At 38.4% G+C, this 21,647-nt stretch overlaps 1 protein-coding gene across 10 annotated transcripts in view; it reads left to right on the top strand.

Annotated features, from left to right (window-relative positions):
- Nucleotides 1–21,647, top strand: part of camk2d2 (calcium/calmodulin-dependent protein kinase (CaM kinase) II delta 2) — a 50,209-nt gene that overhangs the window by 8,373 nt on the left and 20,189 nt on the right. For 9 of the 10 annotated variants that reach the window (XM_014026895.1, XM_014026894.1, XM_014026899.1 and 6 more), the window contains exons 3-5: nucleotides 8,466–8,525; nucleotides 12,803–12,857; nucleotides 13,018–13,083. In XM_014026895.1, the coding sequence (XP_013882349.1) occupies nucleotides 8,466–8,525; nucleotides 12,803–12,857; nucleotides 13,018–13,083 (181 nt within the window). 10 annotated transcript variants of the gene reach the window in all.

Raw genomic sequence — 21,647 nt, 5'->3', positions numbered from 1 at the left:
GCTGGATAGAAACACTGGAGCGGAGTCAGTGAACTGCTGGAACGGACTGCTAATATCGGAGCGCTGATATCGGACATTTTTTATGCAGTCCGATAAAATCCGATACTCGTTTTTTGGCTGATATCGGACCGATATCCGATATTGATATCGGATCGGGACACCCCTACCTCCAATGTTTATTTAAATATAATTGTAGGCCAATGCAGCTGTGAAAATGATTGAAAATTGACTTTAAATCCAATTTAAAAACACGATTTCTAATTTATTTTAATTTGAATTCATTTTATTTGATCATGATACTAACTGCTAACAAGATTAGTTGCAACATGTCAGCAAGTGATTAATAGGATTTTTTGACATATTGGGCATGAAAATGTTTAAATCAGTGTTCATGTAAAATAAGCCATTAAGTTTCTAGATAAACAAATCATTAATCATTTTATAATTGCATCACTGCTCTCATAATCCTAAGTACATAAACCTTCCCACTAGGGATGCAAGTTATCGATTAATGGATTAATCTAAAGTTGATTGATCTTATCGATTGACTAACTATTAATTGGTGAGCAGCAATTTTCCATTTCTCTTGAATCAAGAGTCTTTCTATAACATGAAGGGCTAATTTTGTACACAGTGAATAAAAAAGTACAGTATTTTAACAATTCATTGTGCCAGCTGTGTGAGTAAACACTGATTAAACAGAAAAATTGTGGATTTCTCTCACATTATGAAACTTGGACATATTTACAAAATATAACAAAACAGGAATCTGTTAAGTTGCTAGTTGTAAAAAAATTATAAAGTAAGTAAAACACTTAATCCATCCTGAAAATGAAAAAATTATTTAAACGCATGGTAATATTTTAAGATAAAATATCTCTGAAAGACATGAGATACAAATGAGTACTGGCAATAGTTTGTTTGTTTGTTTGTTTACACCCCGTCATAGCTGGGCTGCTGGATATGTCATGATCTGACATCAGTTACTATTTATCAGATTGGTTCACTGGCCGGATTATGTCACACAGATTAGATTAACTTCATATTTTTAGCGACTAATGTTTTTGTTTTGTTTTGTTTTGTTCTTTCACACGGAGTTGAACTCAACGAGAGGAAGCTAACGTTAGCCACAGCTAGCTTACCGTTCTGTCATCCTTCTCTCTTGTTTTAAGCGTCGTACTGCTGGATAGTCCGGTATAGCTTTTAGTACTTTTCCTTTGGGTTTGGTATAGTCCATTATTATTGTTGTGTCGCAAATAAAACTAAATAAGACTTGCGCGGTTGTGGTCCCACCCACATTATTGAGACTGCTTTCTGCAGTTCAATTTCAACTGGGCCGGGGTAGAGCAGCAGCACGCTCTGCTGGATGAAGTCAAAACTACACGGAAATAAGYTTTAAATGGACGTTTTCACTTAATCAAATGGAAGAAACTTTAATCTAATAAACCATTAATCGACAATCGTAAATCGATTAATTGTTTGCATCCCTACTTCCCACCCTATTCTTAATGTTTTTGGCACATATYACTAGTACATGAAATGATCTTGCCTAATTTTTGTGCTTGTTACAAATATGTTTTTGTCTGTATTTGAGTTATTCTTGTCTTTTATTGGTTACTTTTATTGTGCTACTTCCTTCTATCATAAGCAAATATGAATTGCTTTTTACCAATATACAAAACCAATATACAAAACCTAACGAGTTGCCTCTGTGTCGAGCTGAGTTTCTGTTTTCATCAAACTTTAATATTAGCATTTATGCTATTGCTAAACCATATTTTACCTCTTCTCCTCGTTTTTGTCAAAATCCTTGTTGCCTTTCCCCACAGCTAAATCAATTCAGACAGCAGTTCTCCGAAAAACACTACCATTATTGTCCCTGAGGTTTTACACCAAAATTGAGGGGAAAACAAACCATTTACGCAAAGAGGTGGAAGCGACCCGTCAAAATGTATATATTGTGCAGCTTATCTATCGTTTTCCATCTCTATCTAGATCTGTATAAGCAAAACGTAAGGGAATTTGTGTTTGGTAAAAAGTAAATCGTCTACTGTTGGAAAGCTTGGTAATTTCCCTTTTTAAATGGTGCCACATTTGTAAGGAACATGCATTTATGGGATGAGCAGTAAYCTTGGTATGTGGGTTGCTCACCAGAAAAATTTTCCAAATATTCATTGTCAAACAGCTTATTTTGCTGTTGCTATAGACACGTTTTTGAGCGTCTGGTATCTRGAGGTAGGGCTGCCACAAACAATTATTTTTATAGTTGACTAATCACCGATTTATTTTTTTTGATTAGTTGACTAATCGGATCATACGCTAATTGAAAATAACATACAGCTTATTGCACCAGAATGCAGCTGCTATTATATAACCATCTTTAGATTTTAGCTACGTGCCAACTAAAAATTATTGCCGTGGAAGGCAAGTTCTATTGCATGGGTGCACAGGTTTCTCTTTCATTTTCTTAAAATGATCCCACACTTTTGAGCTCCGTTGCTGGGTACCCATGATACCAGAGCCTGTCTGTATAATGTCTTGTGACGTCCACGGCCTACCCCGTTTATCACTACTGCGCATGTATGTCAAGAACAGAAAGCAGAGGAAGTTTTTAAAGCAGTTTGGAGAGAAAAACAAAGTAAAAAAAACACAAACAAAACGACTAATCGACTATTAAACTAGTCATCAACTATTTTAATCGTCGATTAGTCGTCGACTAATCGTGGCAGCCCTACCCCCAGGTGCTGCCAATCATTAGATTTATTGCCAAGAAGCGATTTTACAACAAATAAATAATCTACTAAACACAAATTTCCTTACTTTTTGAGCTAAGTATACAAGTGGCAAGTAGTTCTTTTCAGGCATCTCTGGTGAAAGTCTGCCTGAAAATGCCAAGCCTCATTTGTAAAATATGCCACATTATCAGTAAACACTTTTTTCAGCTGATTTTGATGCTTAAATTCCAGTCGTAACACTTCAGCTGTAATTTTGTCTGAAACAGATGGACTGAAATTTCAAACTATCAACTTTGTGTGGCAGGTTAGAGGGGTGTATGTGTGCGCATGTCAGGTCTTTGACATCCTTCACAGCTAACGTAAGATGGCTGAGGGCCTGCCCCATGGCAAAGCAGATGGCCAATTAGAGAGCAGCAGGAAGTGCCAGTAATCACCCTCCAGCCTTCTCTTTTCCTGTCTTCCTCTGCCACACACTCTCACACCAACAAATAAGAAGATTGAATGAATTAGTGCTGCAGTGACACTGCGCAGTGGTAGACGGTTGTACGAAAACACACGTGCACACACGCAAGAGGAGCTGTGATCCTCTTCTAGCAAATGGACGTTCTATGTAATCCTCCACCATCTCTCTGTGTTGTCTCTCCGTCCTGCGTCACCAGTTTAATTAGAAGGAGGTTCAGGTCTCTCTTGTGTTCACTCGCGTTGTCTCAGAAGAGGGAAACTGACACCTTGAAGTGAGGTTGGTTAGTTAAAGGTAGATGTGAAAAGGTGACAGAAGATAAGGTTTCAGAATGCATTCAAATATAAGAGCAAYCATTCTGTTAAAGAATGCATATCACCCGCTGCCTTATGTCAACGTTTTACATTAAGCTAGTTTTACGTTGAGAAATGAGAATTGTAGCCCTTTTGTTCAAATCTCAAATGTTATCAATCTTGTGCAATATGAGTACGTGTTGTGAATGACTGTCAGCTCAGTAGCTGAAGTCAACTGAATCACAGCCAGTTTTATGTTGCCAAGTGTTGGTAGCCATTTTGAATTGGATTGTAGATGTTAGGCCTGTCGCAATGAGCAAAAAAATAATTAAAAAAATCAATTAATTGCACAGTATAATGAATGAGTTTGATTTTCATTTTCCTGCACGTGTATTTTTCATGTATTTGTTTTCTACTCCTTACTGGTGAACGTTCACATCGGGTGTTTGACAGGCACGTGGTCTTGTAACTTCTGTAGCACGAGAGCATCTTTGTTTTTTGATGCCTAAATTTGCCCATTCGTGCCAAACCTTGGGTTTACAGAGAGTTGGGTGAACGCATCTATTTTATGAAGCCAGAGGAAGATGCATATAGAATACGTTGTGCCAGCTTGGATTAATGTGACGGACGCAATTTTGCATATTTAGCGGCTGTTGTGTGTTTTCCCAATCTCCGGTCCAGGTCAGTTAGTACCTTTTTGTTTTTTTTAATTATTTGTTTTGCGGGGGGAGGTTACGTAGCTAAATTTCATAAACTTCTGAAAGCTTCATAAGCAGGGGAGGGGTATCATTATAGTAGTTTAAAATGGTATCCAGAAATATTATTGTTCATCGCGATAATTTCTGAGACAGTTTATCGTTCAAAGTTTATGACAGGCCTACTTCCATTTACTTTTTGAGAGTTCAGCTAAACCCTGTCCAGTAGTTCATGAGATTAGGGCTGCCACAAACGATTATTTTAATAATCGATTAATCACCGATTATTTATTCGATTAGTCGACTAATCGGATCATACGATAATTGAATATAAAACATACAGCTTATCACGTAAGAATGCAGCTGCTATTGTATAACCATCGTTAGATTTTGGCTATATGCTAACTAAAAATAATTGCTGTGGAAGGCAAGTTCTGCTCTGCAGATATTGCACAGGTTTCTCTTTCGTTTTCTTAAAATGATCCCACACTTTTGAGCTCCATTGCCAGGTAYCCATGATACTAGAGCCTGTCTGTATAATGTCTTGTGACGTCCACGGCCTACCCCAGTTACCACTACTGTGCATGTGTGTCAAGGACAGAAAGGCAGATGTGGCAGTGGAAGGTGTCAAAGCAGTTTGGAGAGAAAAACAAAGCAAACAAAAAAAAGAAAACGATTAATCGATTATTAAATTAGTCATCGATTATTTTAATAATCGATTAGTCGTCGATTAATCGATTAATCGTGGCAGCCCTACATGAGATGTTTTGCAAATAAACACATTGACAGGCAAAACCATTCACATTCATGTTGATAAATAGCAACAAAAAGAAAAACTGGCCAGTGTAAGGTAGACAGGACTAGCAGAAACAGGTAGTTCTCACGTTACTAGACGGTGCTCGTTGTAACATGTAGCAGTAATGTGTGTAGCTGCTGTAGAAGAACAGAAAGATAAGTAATGGCTAAGTAACAGCATGTGAATATTATCTAAGGTTGTTGCTGCTCTGGAGAAATGGATGCAAATCCAGTCTGCCTCTGTGTCATGTAATCTCTATGGGTCTGTGTGTTTAAAGTTAGTTGGCTTAACCACAGTGATAGATCACACACACCCTGCGTCACAATGGATCGTCCTACAGTTCCACCTCCTGACCCATGACCTCAGCTTCATGACCAGGAGATATTTCTGTGTCCACAGCAACCCATAACACTTAGATAGTTAAGGATAGTCGATACGTTTGCAGACCAACATCTCTTTCAAGCACACCGTTAACCACAGGATCCAGTAAAATCCTCAAACAAGGATGTTGGTTTGGTCATGAAGAGGGTGTGTTTGTGTGTGCATGTGAGTCTTCAAGCGAGCATCCCCACCCCACCTGAAGAGTAAATACTGCAGTGTTCTATTACTGGTGCTTCGTAGAAACCCTTTCGCTTACACGCATACGAGCCAAACACGGAACCATGTGCAAATTCCTGCGTCTGCTGCTACACACAATAGAGCCGGGCAGTGTTACGGTATCCCAGAATGTCTAAAAATGGCAACAGAAGTGTTTTAAATGCCTTCATTTAAACGCTGCTGCGTAACCTGTTTGTTTTATAGTCTGATAAAATGACCCAAGTCTGTCTTCATTGACTGAACTCTTGTAAATACTTGAGCCAAAATTGTCAAATAGGTTTTTTCAAAAAGAACCATCAAAAAGTTAACTTTGGGCCGTGTTTTTGAAGAAGAAAAAACTGTTGCTGTCAAGGCAATTACTTTATAGAAGAATGAACAGAAGTTGAGCTGAGTGGTGTTTGTGGAGACCAGGCACACCATCTCAGTGGGAAAGTTTGTAAGCCTGCCCTTCTCAGATATGATAAGAACAAAAAGGCAATTTTTATAATTGTTTAGATGGAAGAATTTGTCTTTATCTTGTTTTTTTCCCCCATTCCTTTTTGTTCTGTGATGCGTTAGCTACAAAAGTAATAATTGTATTGTCATTAATTTAAACCAGACAACAAAAGTTAAAATTATACCAGAAGACATAAATGCCTGAAAGTACATGCTGTAATAAGACAACATTGCAAGCAATTCTTGCCAGATATTATTATGCTAGAATGTACTCTAAAGGTTAAAAGATGACAAAAAAATAATAAAAAAAATAAAAAGATTACTACACAGACCAAAAAGGTTTGCAGATGTGGTTATCTATATGAGCATGGGGTTCACACCATCTCACATGCTGGCTAATGTTAAATGAAGAGCTGACTATTTCAATAAAACATTTACTGCTCCTTACTATTAAATTACTCCCTGACAGGAAAAAAGGTTTATGATCTCACACAGCGTCTGTGGAGTTGGGGTTGGTCATAGGGCTGTAAAGTATATTTCAAATTTATTGTCTTCGCAATATCAGTGAGTGAAATATCAATACTGCAAAGGACTGCAGTAAATCATAGGCTATTATATTTTAACCCTCCTGCTGTCCTTGGGTCAAAATGACCCACAAGGCCTCAGTCTTAAAACTGAGGCTTTGTGTGCTGGAGCTTGATCCAAGGGCAACAGGAGGGTTGAGTACTATCATTTATATTCTGCACGTTTAATAAAATATTCAGTCAATCCAATAGACTCTCTCTGGCCTTGATGCTCACTCCTGMTTTTAGATGATGTGATGACAAAAAGGGAAATGATGTGTGATGATTGTGGAGCTACCTGTCCTCCAGGTGTATCTTCATTGTGGAAGTACACATGGGCACTAGGGCTGTGTATTAGCAAGAATTTGATGATATTAATTTAATATTTTATTAATTTTTAATTAAAAATTAATTAATTTTTAATTAACGTCAATGCTCTCTGGTTTCATTTAAGGGTCGATCATCAGATATTGTCCAAGATTAACCTTCAGGGTGGATATAGCTCGCTAGCAGCCTCGCATCGAGGACCTATCCACGTCAGCATTTACCCAGAATGCTTTGCATGTAAATAAAATGGGCCCGTTCGTGTAATATATTTTTAAACTTTTAGTTTAAAAATTATAAAAACTAAACATCCTACAGTATTTTTACAGTCTTTATTTTACAGTTAAAATAAATGTTTATCAAATAAAATCTAATGTTACAACTAATCAGGGATCCCTTTTTAAAATATTCATGCGAGCAGGGCTGGTAATTCTTCTGATAAGTTTGAGTTTGTATGCTGACAGTAGTTACTATTTGTTACTTTGCTTATGTGATATTAACACAGATGCAACCATTACGCATAAGGAATCTCGTTTATCATTCTCTATGTGCTGTAAACAAAACAAAAATTCCTGCAGCTGTTTGCATCCTGTCCTGCCTCCTGGGCGCTCTACCAGGTGCTGTTTAGGAGTATTTACATTTGTGAGATTGTTTCCCATGAAGAGAATCTCCTTCTGTGTCGTGCCTGAGTGAAAGAGCTACTGTGGGCCGGCGCAGTCCAAACACCCTCTAATGTTTATATACAGTATCTAAATGACTTCTGTCTAGTTACCATTTAGTGGTTGTGGCACTTTTGTAATCTGTCTGGAAGAAGCAGTGGCCTATTAGTGATGCAGACTACTGCGTAACAGACACACAGATTATTGTTTGACATTGAGTTTATRTGTTTGTTGTAACCAATTAAATTCATAGAGGTGCAATTTTTTAAACTTTTTCATTGTGCACATAACAGACACAAGAAGCGAGGTACAACCAGCACCTTCTGTATTGAGAGCAAGTGTTTGCAGGTATTTAAGGTTTAAGGAATCTGGACAAACTATATGCAAATAATGACAAACTAAACTGAAATAATTTGGAAATGCAACGGGTACGAGAAACCCTGTTTCCACTGAAGGAGGAAGAAAAACTTGCAACCACTAACAAGAACACCACGAAGAAAGCAACGCCACAAATTTCCACCTAACTCAAAAAAGTTGAACTAAATTGCAAATCCCATACAGCTTTTATTGCAAAGGATTTGTTTGTATTTAATCATTGAGAAGCAGGGTTTTCTTGCCATGTTGTGGATTTGAATCAGCTGTTAGCATTTTAAATGAAAGCTGATTTTAGGACAGCAAATACTACTACTCAATACTTTATTTTCACAATCTTTTGATAAACCAGTCATTTTGGATCATTACAGCTACTTTGTTTTAAAATAATCAAATAGTCACACAAGGGGAGAAAGATGCATCAGTAATATTTTTATTATTTCATCACAATCCTCTGAATTGTGTTGGACTCGTAAAGTGCCTAAAGATTCCCAATTCTGCTGGTTTGTTTCAACTTATTTTTATTTTCTTCCCAGACCATCAGAAGCTTGAGAGAGAAGCTCGTATCTGCCGTCTCCTGAAGCACTCCAACATCGGTGAGTTTCGGTCTTTGCAACCATATTGTATTGTTTGTTATTGCTCTTGATATACTTGAAATAATTGGGCAACTTAGAAACATATTCTACATAATGGAAATGTAAAGTTATTTTTCATAAAAAAATAAAACAGGAAAGCTTAAAATATCGAACATTTGCAACAGTTGAGGTATTTTGTTGTTGCACATTTAGTCTTTTTCTGATGGGCTTTCTCATTTGTTTGCAAAACACTTTAACTTCAACTTCCCTAACCCAGTGGGCGAACTAGAGAAATGTATCATACAATCTCAGATATTAGGATATTCTTCATGCGGCCTGTCAAAGGTATGCATTATTTTTTTTTCATATATAACTTGTAGAGATAGAATCATCAATAGAAAAACTGACAGGATTCAGAGAGTTGCCAAGCACCAAAATAGTTTATGTAAATGGGAATATAAATGGAGGCCTTTGCCACAAACCAGTTTATTCGTGTCTGTCTTTCTGGCATCACACCAAGTTTTGCATTTACACACTCTAAGCTTTCAAATAAAACTATACATGTTTTAACATCAAAGTGAAAGTGTTAAATACTAATAATCACATAATCAGAGGAAATGCTGCTCTAACGTTGGGTAATTGGTATGAAGTGTTTCGGTTCCTTTGTTGGATTTTAGAAACTTTGAAAGACTTTCTAGGTCTCCTTTTGTTGTTGAACCACAATGATAGGAAATGGGTGTTAAAGCTAAGAATGATTTGAGGATGTGTCATGGGTTTCTTTTTCCTAGAGTTAGTAGTGGGTCAGGAAGCACTTAATCACAATGGTTCATTAAACAAACAAAGTTGCCTCCACCTTCATTCAGAGGTTGACTTGCACAAGTTTTAAAAGTTGACCACTTGGCAATGATGTCAACACATTCTTAAAGTTCAGAGGATTCCTTTTCGGAGCGGTTTGTTCTTACAAACTCAAAAACCKATCTCTTTTCCAAAGTCACTTTTAATCTTGTTAGGAGTCACCAGGCGATGGGTTGGCTGGAGCTGAGCCAAGTTCCTTATCAGTCAAGAGGAGGGGCACCCTCTGGACCGGCCCACCATCAGGCCACAGAGATGCACAATCGTACGGATGCACTCAAAGGTCAAATAATTCCCATAACAAGAAGGTAGAATGTCCAGAGAAGACATTCAAAGTCAGACAAGCTCAAAGCTGAGGTCCAAACCAGAAGCAAAGATGTGAAGTGAATGTGCCACCACTCCATGTCACCCACGTAGTGTGATATTTTCTCTGAATTGCTTGCTCAAATTTCTTGTGTGAGTCTAAGATTTTAGGAGAAAAGTGTTCATGTAAGACTGTTTGGGCTCGAAGATTGTTCTTTACCTTTATTCTGGAGCTGGCATTTCAAGAAAATACTGTTCAAAATTCAGTAACCCTTATTATAATCTGGTGTGGTAKCAAGAGCCTTCCCAAAACAAATACTCAAAGTTTAACTCCGTTTATGTAAAACTGACTGAGTTTAAGATATTTTAAGTGTTTGCTAAAGCTGTGGCAGCCATCTTGAATCAGCTTCTTAAATTTTAATCAGTTTATATACATCAACAAAATCCATCCAGTGTTTTGAGATAATTTGCTAAAAAAGCACGCTCATATTTGGACCCAAGGAAAAAGTATAATTAAAAATCATTAATAAGTGTTAAGGTAAGCTGTTTTGTGTTTTTCTGATCGTATAATGAATYTTATTCATATTCATCTTAACAAGTGTTTATTTATATAATGATTTATAGCTATTGTGAGTATTTAGTCATGCTCTCTGTGCTGAACAGATCTGCCATGCCTCTTAATGTGTAATATATTATTTGAAAATTAAGGTTTTTATAATTCTTTACCAGCTGTGAATATAAAAGAATAAACGCAGCATGCAGCGTGAATAAAGATGTCCAGAGCAGAAGGCCACAATGGAAGGAGAATGACAAAATCAATAGCACCTTTACCGCTGCTTCTCTTTATTTCTCTTTTCCTCATGTCCTAGTTTCTTCTGCCCACCCCCAGGCACTTATTCACTCCTTGCCTAATCTTCCTGTTATCTTTCCCTCTCTGTATAGATTTTTCTACTTCTCTTGTCCTTTCTCTTCTTTTTTGACATTTCTCGTCATTGTCTACATTCGAACTGTAGACAAAAGAGGCCACAAAAAAAAAGAGACACATGGAGACGAAAGCAGGAGGACTAAGAGACAGATGGGAAGAGGAGGAAAGAACGGTCACTCTTGTCTCTTGCTGCAGGGGCATCCTACTTCATCTTATTATACAACTGATATTCACTTTACATAACTATCACTGTTTCTCTGCTGACGCTAAAACCTAAGCTGTATCTCAAACCCCCCCAACGCCTGATTCCTGCTGACTGCATCCTGCTTTGTCATTGTGCTGCTGTTTAGTTAAGTTGACAAGAGGGCTGGGGTGGTTACCGCATAACCGCAGTATCAAGGCAGACGAAGCCTTTTACTGAATTTGCTTCTCCTCGCCAAGCTCCTGCTCTTCTTTGTGTCATTAATCTGGAAACATGCTTATCTTTTTAAATTTAAAAAGGAAACTTCCAAGCTTCTGATCCAGATGTGAGTTTTTGGTCATCGTTATGCTTATTTAGGAACGTCATCTGCAGATGAGCAAAATGGCCACACACATTACTGGACAATGCTTATTTTCACACTGTCATCTTATCTTTTGTAAATGTGATAGTTTATTTCACAAGTATGAATCAGCAACTACTGTGTGGTTCATGCAGCTCTTCTGTCCCTCTGCAGTGTCTCTTTGACCAAAGTTGACATAGAATGAATATTTTTTTATATTCATAACAGTAACCAGAAAGACTACTTTTACCAAATGTCCTGTGACTGAAGTTTGACTGAATAATACAGATAACACAAGCAGGAAAACATTGATTAGTTTGCACTAATAATTAGCCCGTTAGCCACTTCATTAATTCAACTTCCWGGCACACAGTCTGATCTTTCTCTGAAATCCACCAGAAAATTAAACACTTTTGCACATTTAAGCAAGATGCTGAGGACCTACAGTACAGATTTGCCCATTTGTGACAGAATATATTATGAAACACTGAAAAGAGGTGTTRTATAGAAATGTGTTAAGTTGTTTAGATCATAAAGTCTTGGCTTTAAAAAAAATAAAGCTAAAAGTTAAAGTAAATAAAACAATTTATCAACATGTTTTTGTTTGAAGGAATTCAGGAATGCACATTAAATATTCCCAACTAGTTCGATATTTATGTCTACWATGCTATGCTTTATTATTTCCGAGTAGATTTAGGTTGTTTTAAAATGAGAAAACAAATAGTAAACTTTATTTCTATAGCAGCTTTCACAGACACAAACGTCACAAAGTGCTTAACAAAATAACTTAAAAACAAAACAGATTACAAGTATATATTGAAACAACTAACACACAATAAACAATGCTTTATAATGGGTTCGATACAATACAAATACAATGTTGTAAAGATGAATATGACAAGACTTTACTATCCTTTGAATATTGTCACTTAAGTTTTAAACAGGTCATCAGCAGCTACCCTACGAGTTGCCGCTGCAGATTCAGCTCATAAATCGCCACTGAGTTCTGTGCTGATAATAAAGATAATGTCCTTTACACAGATTATCTTTCCTTTTATTGACAAAATGTTTTCAGTTATCTGTTGTCTAAAAAGAAGAAGAAGAAAAAAAAACTTGTCGTCAGCCTGTGCACCACAGAAATGTGGTCTGTAAAATGGGCCGCACTTACATTTCTATTTTTATTTGTGGTGCTTTTTACAAAAACAAGTCTATATCTTTTTAGAGCTGAATTACCAGTAAACAAAAAAGGACTTGCATCAGCTTCTAGTTTGCCGGTACCAGTTGGTGGTTGCACAAAAACTTTATCCCTTCTTTATTTAGCTCTATTCTGTAGGCGTTACCTCATCCATATTCTGCAAACTCAAGGCTTGCTTGTGCTGCTATGGTTTCTCACACCACAATCTCAGATCTTAAACTGTTTTACGTCACACAACCATACACTAACTGGTTTCACCTGTAGCTCATAAAAGATCTGTTGGATGCTCACAGTATGTATACAGTTTAGTAATTCAAAGTAATGTTTGTAAATATCCCAAGTATTTTATGCTAATTAAGTTGAAGTATTTAGTTTTCTTAGAAGAGATTAAACCATAAAATGGTGCAGAAACCTCCCTGATTAATGTAGTTGCTAGGTTTTTTTTGTGCGTTGATGTTGCATTCCTCCCTCTCTCTTGCAGTGAGGCTGCATGACAGCATTTCAGAGGAAGGCTTTCATTACCTCGTCTTTGACCTGTGAGTATATTCTGCGCACGCACGCACAGTGACATTTTATCCATGCGCACAACCGGGGTTTGTTTGTGTCTGCTAACAACTCCTTTCCTTGGCCTCCCTGTCTCATTCTGTCTTGTTCTGCAACTCGTTCCTTCTCCCTCTCCTCCCCGCCCCGTCCCAGAGTGACAGGAGGAGAGCTTTTTGAAGATATCGTGGCCAGGGAGTACTACAGTGAGGCTGATGCCAGGTAAGCACCTCCATGAAGCTCCTCGGACATTAATGTGTGCAACGTACAGAGTAATCCTATTAAACATATGAATGCCACACTAACCCTGGAGGTATTTGCAGCACCGTGTCTTTGTGTGCTGGCTCACATAATTGGTTTGCTTGTATTCTTGTCAGGAAATGGATCTCCATCAACGTGTGCAGTAATGTACCTTTCCCTCAGCTTTCATTAAACACACTAACCATCTCCATTTGAATGCAGGAGTGAGCTCATATTAGTGAATGATTCTTAAACGGCTTTAACCGGCTTGAAATTACTTGCAACATTTTTATGATTTGTGTGGTATCAGACAGAATTGTGGCATTGTAAGCATCTGTTTCAAGGTTGGATTTTTTTAAGAGGTGATCACTGCTGGAGTTTGTCATGTTAAGACAGTACAAATACGTAACCATGCCAGGATGTCTTAAGGATGAGCATTTTAAGCACAACCACTCTTTGAGTTTGTCCAGTAATTATTCAGTTCTTTAAATATTCAAACCCCAGCCCACACCCCACACTCCCACCTAGTTCTGCCGGTTCCATCTAATCTCTCCACCTACCAGCCAGCTCTACAAAGAGTGATTCATGCCTCTTACAACAGGTGCTTTATTTTTTGGGCTTTGCTCATGCAGYGCTAATGTAGCGCAACAAGTGTCGGCAAACAACCGACTGTTTAAAAGCAGAGTTAACATCTTAATGAGRGCTAATCCCAGCTGCCTTTTTTATGACTCTGGACCATTGGCTGTTTCAAGTWTTTTTGCTCAAACTGACCGTGACCACATGGTTGAGTTAAAGTTTATTTTGCTCACCCCAAGTCCTGCAGCTGAAAACCCCTCTAATGACACAGAAAAGAGTCCTGCTGATAATTCTGTTAATCGGTGGTCTTTATATTCCTTCACTTTTACTTCGAGCTGCTCAACATGAAGACYAACACATAGGTTCTGTCAATAAAGCTGAGCTTATTTATGTGAAGATTATATCATCTTTTCAAAATAAACTACAGTGACATCCATAAAATTTCTAGTTGTAATCACAAACCTCACAGAATCCTTTATCACTGAAGAACTGAACAGTTTTTCTTTATGTCACAATAATTGACAATTCACTTTGAGTCCAGACCCTCATTTTATAAATACAGACCGAATTCTGTCAGTACTACCGAGTATCTGTTCACGTAACATCAAACAGTACCATGTTTCGGTACCTAAATGCATCATTGCGACCGTATTGGCGTAAGAGTGGTGAGTTTTCCATGCTTGTCCTGAARGCAGCATTGRGACCGTATTGGKGTAAGAGTGGTGAGTTTTCCATGCTTGTCCTGAACACAGCATCGTGCACGAGCGTAATGACGTCAGCAGCCGCTGGTTCAGTAAACAGAGCTCGGTCTGAACATAGCTTGAAAGTCTCGCAGCTCCTGGAGTGAAACTCACTGAACAGACCGCCTCTGAATAATCTGGTGGATTAATTATCTGGTGAACATGACGTTCGCTTGCTCAAAGTAAATAAAGAAGAGTGATTTTCTTTATTTCATCCGCCATTAAACAGAGACCGGCAGAGGAAAACAACAGAGGTGCTTCCCGACAGTTCYAACGCGTCTGACCTGAAAGAGCATAAGCAGCCAACTTGAAGTGTTGAACGCGTTTTGGATGCTCAAAACGTAGCTTGAATACCTTTTATTTATTTTAACTCAATCCTCTTTTACTTATTTGATTTAAACATATTTGCCTTCCATGGACCTCCATCACACATTTTTCTAGTGGGGAAATGACATCAATAGAAACARGTGGAGCTGGATTTTAATTTGTGTAATAAGACAAAACAGTCTTGTTGTTTTCAAGAGTTTTCACTTAAAAGAAATTAGTTAAACTGATGTTACAATACAAAGAGTTGGAGTTGTCTTGATATTTGTTAAATTTTATATATTGAGAAATATGTTTAAAAAAGGTTTATTATTGAAAAAAAACAACACACAAAGTACCGAAAATTGGTACCGTTAAGTACCGGTACCGATTCCCAGGTACTGGATATTGGTACCTAATTGATTCAGATGTCAAAGGTACCCATCCCCCGTATCTATCCAGACATGGAAGAGTTGCTTTGGACATTCAGACAAGTGCACAGACCCACAGGAAGAAAGTGACGTGGAGCATCGAGGCCTGACCTCTGACAGTCTGATCTTCTCAGACATATGACCACATCATGAGCGCCAAACAYAGAAATCATGAAGCCTGCCGTGACGCTGAGGAGGACAGTAATACGATGCGTCTTGTAGTGGCTTGTAGGGAAATTGTGCAAGACACAGCATGAGCTTTGTCAGCTGTGTCAGTGTCAAATTTCATCAGTCAGTAATGAAAACTGTTAAAGACACTACTAACCACATTGAAAGATTAGGTGTTTTTATACTTGTGACTAAAACTAAATAGCAAAGCCACTTATTTCTTGTTTGTCATAAATACGTGACTTACTAAACTTTAAAACTTTTGGTTGTGATGAAAAAAGCAACATATGATCAAATCTGACTCCAGTCTCACGAGGAGTAACAGCCCTGCTTATGTTTTTATAATCCTGATGAGTGATGTCGAGGTTTTTCCTCCTACTTGATTTCTAAACAGTGTTGCAGTGAAATGCAGTTTTTGCAGTCCCCCCCCCCCCCCCCCCCCCACACACACACACACACACACAACACACACACACAGGCTTCAGTGAAATGCAGGGCAGACACATCATGTTTGGGGTTTGTCATGTTTTTGTAATGAAGGCCAGCGGCTGACACGTCGCCCCTCTTTCTTCCTTCTCTCTGCAGTCACTGCATTAGCCAGATCTTGGAGAGTGTCAATCATATCCACCAGCATGATATTGTGCACAGAGACCTCAAGGTGAGTGGCTGCCCGTTGCTGTGACAACCACACACTCTCACACACCTCTGCTCGTGGCCATGGCAACACAGAGATGGCTCTCAGTCTCAGTTTCTTTTTCTCTCTCTGCAGTTTTGCTCTCATCCTTTTTTTATTTTTTATTTTTTTTCTGAGTTCCCCTCCCGTTTATTCTTTCTTTCCCCTGTGTTCCTCTATCTGTTGTCACATCTGTCCTTCTGTCTGTCCTTGACCAGAATGTGCTCACCTGCTTGTGTGTCTGTGTGTGTGTGTGTGTGTACTTGTTTCTACTACAGAGTGAGGACCATTTGCACCATAGTTACTATCAAAGTGAGGTCTTTGATGTAAAGTGAGGACCTCTTCAATGTCCTCACTTTCTTTGCAGCTCTACTGTGCTTTACCAGTTAGGTTTAGAGGTATGGTGTGAGTTAAGTTCAGGTTAGGGTTAATTTTAGGGAAAATGTCTGAGTTAGACATAAATACACTTAGAAAAATGAATGGAAGTTGAAACAAAGTCCTCAGTTTGTGTGTGTGGAGACGGGTTTTTCCTACAACGTGGGGAAATATTTCCTAAAAAAGCAGCCTCGCGGGGACCAATGCCCAGTCCCCATGGGTCCAAATGCAAATTACGGGTGGGGTGGGGGTTAGGTTTAGGACAAAGGTTTAGGTTAGTTTTAGGGTCAGGTAGGTACCTGTGAGGTTAGTTTTAGGGTATAAAGTCTAAAAAACATGAATGGAAGTCAATGGAAGGTCCCCACAGGGTCAGGAAACAAAAGTGTGTGTTCCCTTGTTTTTCTTACTTAGTGGGGATGATTTTTCAGGAAAATTAAGCCTTGTGGGGACTGGGCTTTGGTCCCCACAATTTCAGAGGCTGATTTTGGATGTGGGGTTAGGTTTAGGACCAAGGTGTGAGTTTAGGTTAGTTTTAGGGTCAGGTAAGGTACCTGTGAGGTTAATTTTAGGGTAAATGGTCAGGGTTAAGATATAACATTTCCAAAAAATGAATGGAGGTCAATGGAAAGTCCCCACAAGGATAGAGAGACATAAGTGTGTGTGTTCATGCTGAGCACAGATGACGAGTCATGATCATGTGGAAGGAGTTTGTCTCTCACCTGTGGAAAAAACCAAATACAGATAAAAAGACTCAACACACGTGCAGGAACACACGCACACACACGTGTTGTCATCGTTCAGCTGTGAGGGAAGAGGTGAGCACATAGGCACAGGAGTTGCCAGGGCAACCTGTGTGACATCACACCGCCCGTAGAGCCACGTGGGAGGGGCTTCGCTTGTCCTAAACTGCTGATTGGCTCAGAGTGCAGGAAGAGAGCCTCCTTTTTAATTCTGTTTCAGAACCGTGTTTAATGTAAAAATAATCATCAGACTGATGATAACGTGTATTAAATCGCTTCATCTTCATGCGGAAGCTGCACCGAGTGGCGTTAACGTCTCAAGGCATGTCTGAGATGAAATGCGTGGGCAGCTCCGTGTTGCAGCGTAACGCCATAGCCCCGAGCGCTGCCCATCTGATTTGTTGTCCTTTTATCCTGAGTGGGCTTTTTTATTGCGTCCCTTCATGTCCCGCTGCCCAAACAACTGCCATTTAGAGCACCGCCACACACACCGCCTCTCGCTAAGTACATTCAGCATGCAGTCTGCAGCTCTGCAGAAATGACTCCCGAGTGGTTTCCATGGCTACGAAACCATGACCATATAAGGTCTTGTGGAGATTGTCAACCACCCATCCTTTCCCCTACCTCCTCTGTATTTCTGTCTCTTTCCTACGCCTTCACCCCACCTTCGCACAAGCTGTGTGGAATACATGAAAAATAAATATTTCTAAGAAATAGCTTCACGTCCGAGTGCCTGTAATTATCTCCGTCTTGATCTCTTGTCCTACATTCTGCTTCTTAATATGTGTGTCAGCCTGAGAACCTGTTGTTGGCCAGCAAGATGAAGGGAGCCGCAGTGAAGCTGGCAGACTTTGGCCTTGCTATCGAGGTGCAGGGAGACCAGCAGGCTTGGTTTGGTAAGAAAATACATGCAGAGACAAACTCATAATAAATTTGTTGGATGACTGACAGACTATATGAGAGTGAAGCAATGGATAGTTTGGGCACTGGGTCTGAATTACTAACTACTTTCATACAGCAGTCTGTAAAAAAAAAAAACTCATCCACTGCACTCAAAAAGCTAAAAAATATTTTCAAAAAATGTCTTTTTCAGAAAATTTCCGACTGTGGAAATTTATTTGTAGAAACTGAAAGTAATTGTTGGTTATAAAGAAAAATCAAAACAAGCTAAAATGAACTGACCAAAAGCTGAAACAGTCAGAATAGCTTTAATGAAAATACAAGCTAAAATAGACAAAACAGTAGCTAAGAGCTCAATTGAGCAGAACAGTAACTAAAAGCTAAAATTATCAGAACTAGCCAAAATCCTAATGGAACAAAAGGGGGCAAAAATAAAGCAAGCATGTTGAAGCAGTTGCAGAAAGGTTAATGTGTTTCAATGAAAATGTTTTTTGCAAATAAAGTAGATATTTTGGAAGTATAAAAGTATAAAGTATAAAATTTTAACCAAAAGTCATAGCAACAATCTCCTGAACGAGCCAAACGTTTTGGTATATGAATGGTTAAGGGTAGAGAAGCATAAAATATGCAGAAGTTGTTTGATTGTTTAAAAACGATGTAGAAATTATAAACAGGAACGCAACAGTTTTAGTGCTGACTCAGCATTTGAGACGATTATTACTTCAGACTCATTACCCACTTTCTAGTTCAGTCTTAGGTGGTTTTTTTGTGGCTGACTTCCCAACAGGAATTAAACTACATTTGCTTGTGGCTCTTATTGTAATTTGGTCTTGCACAACGTTCTGAGAGGTCTCTTGTCATTTTAAACATTTAACTTATGATTTGGTAAAACATCTGGCTAAACTGGTCCTCTTTGTCTGCTGGTCAGGGTTTGCTGGAACTCCGGGTTATCTCTCCCCTGAAGTCTTGAGGAAGGACCCCTARGGCAAACCTGTGGATATATGGGCTTGTGGTGAGTTTGAGCTTCACATTCTAACATAGTTTCACTCCAGATGGTTTCAGTGATTGTTTTTTTCTGACCAGCCTTAAGAAGCTCCTGTTGTTTAAAGATGAGTGAATGAGATACTGAAACTAGTTAAATTGCATTTTCTGCTGGAAGCTGAATGATTAAAATCTGCTAAAGAAGCTGAGACAGAGTTGTCACTAAAAGCCAAGAGTTTATTACATTAAAAGCAAGAGTGCTGAATCAGTATTTACACTATTAAGATCAATTTAACCCTAAAACTGTTTCAAAGAGCCGACAAAAGCCTTTTTTCTTACAAAGCAACATCCTTTCATTGTTTATTTTTCTTTATACATATATAGTATTCTTCTGTGGAACATTACTTGTTGCCTAATGCTTCTTTGCCCAGTTTTGTAACACAATCTTTTTCTTCCCACTTTATTTCCCATCAGGTGTTATTCTCTATATCTTGTTAGTTGGATACCCTCCTTTCTGGGATGAAGACCAACACAAACTCTATCAGCAGATCAAAGCTGGGGCATACGATGTAAGTGTGTGTGTATATTTCTGATGGGTGCAGTGCAGGGGTTGGCTAAGCAGTTTTTGAATGTTTAAAAGTGTCCAATTGAGATTTGGTCCAAAGCTATTGATCCTATCAGGGCTTTCCTGACGCATTGCAGAGGTGTGTGTTTGTGTGGAAGATACAGAATGAGAAGGTGTATCCTCTCTTAGTCGCTGGTTAATCAAGCTACAATGTAGCTTTTTATCAAAGGGGTTTCACGCTTTCATTCCTACTAGTGACATAAATATGACTAGGGCTGGGTAAAAACATCGATTTAATRGATCTTGGATCGATTTCATTTAAATTTGGGAAAATCAATTCACGGTGCATGAGATGGATTCTTCTCCATGGTGTCTGAGGCACGTTTCTATATTTTGTCACTCCTGGCTTGCCGTATATTTCCATCCAGTTGATGTTCAGTGCTAACATTAGCTTTTGATAACAAGTTGTCTGGATCAAAACAAAAGAAACTAAGGAACCTCTCATATGATCAGCTGATTCTCAGCAGAACATAAAGACAACAGAGACCATGGTGACTTTTGTTTGCAAAGATTTGCGCTCCTACGTGGTAGCAAAAACGAAGCAGGGTTTGACGAGGGGCTCATTAGGCGCTCGAACCAAACTATGGTAGGTAAACATCTGAACTGTTTTCCACCAGCATGTGTTAAAGATGACATTCTAACAAAATCGTTTAACCAATATTACTATTTTTAAACTTTAAGAAACATTTTAACGAAATCTACAGTGATGAAATTTTGTAGTTGTTTTAATAAGTTATATGTATTAAGTTTTAATAATTTTTATTGAACCCAACAGCAGAATGTAACAGAGACATTACAAAAATACAGTTTTCATACGCTCAAAAGGAGTGGGGAAAAGTATACTTAAATTAGCCCACTTCTTCTCCTGTAGCCTTATTCCCATCACTTATTTATCAAAATAATTATTAATTACTTAAAAATGAATTCCTCCAACAACACTGTCGCCTGTAATTCCTTTTTACTTTAAAACCTTTTAAACTTGTGACAGTTTTCTTTCAAGATTAAACAGATTAATTTAAAAGTTTGTCCTTAAAACCTGTTGTTTATGTTGATGAGAAAAAAGGGTGATATTGTATTTTGCAACACAGTTGCAACAAAGTTGCAAAATACATTATCAATGAACATTTTAATTGAATCGAATCGTGATTAATCAATTCAGAACTTTTATGAATTGAAATCGAATGGATTTAGAGAATTGGCCATGATTCCCAGCCCTAGACATGACTTTAGTAAATGTATTGTTTTACATTCAAACTATTGATAAAACTCGTGCTCAGATGGCCAGAGACCTGAAGGTGGAGACGCCCAAGTCTTTCAGAGAGGAAGTATTGACACCGGTCTTTTTTTTTTTCATTAATTTTTAAATTATTTTTCTCAGTTCCCATCCCCAGAGTGGGACACTGTGACTCCAGAAGCAAAGAACCTGATCAACCAGATGTTGACCATCAACCCAGCCAAGAGAATCACTGCTGAACAAGCCCTCAAACACCCATGGGTCTGCGTAAGTTTTCACACTCATCTAAAGCAGCTCAGAGAGCATCTGGAGTCGCACAGCACTTCCATCTGAACATGAAACGTATTCATGCAGCACTGCGAGCTCATTGAAGAATTCACCATGTGTGTGTTGATGTTTTCTTGTGCCTGTCCTCTAACAGCACCGTTCTACCGTGGCGTCCATGATGCACAGACAGGAAACTGTCGAATGTCTCCGTAAATTCAACGCTCGCCGAAAACTCAAGGTACTCTTTCTGACATTTTTAATATCTTTGTTTTTAAATATTTCTATCTTTCCAAAGCTTCACTTTTCTTTAAAATTTGGGTTACTATATACAGTATATACATTTCTTTTTAATTCAGATATTCTTGTCCTTGTACCACTATTCCAACAAAAGCCAGTATTTCCCTGTGCGTTACCTCTAAAGTGTTTTATGATCCTAAACTGGTTGATTTGATTTGATTTATTGATTCAACAGGAAAAGATAACTAAAAATCAAGCCTGACTCAGCATAATTGCTGTTTTACAGCAGGTTCCTG

This window comes from Austrofundulus limnaeus, unplaced genomic scaffold (assembly GCF_001266775.1).
Source record: "Austrofundulus limnaeus strain Quisiro unplaced genomic scaffold, Austrofundulus_limnaeus-1.0 Scaffold598, whole genome shotgun sequence".
In the NCBI taxonomy this organism is placed as follows: domain Eukaryota; kingdom Metazoa; phylum Chordata; class Actinopteri; order Cyprinodontiformes; family Rivulidae; genus Austrofundulus; species Austrofundulus limnaeus.
This window is presented reverse-complemented; position numbering and strand designations above follow the sequence as displayed.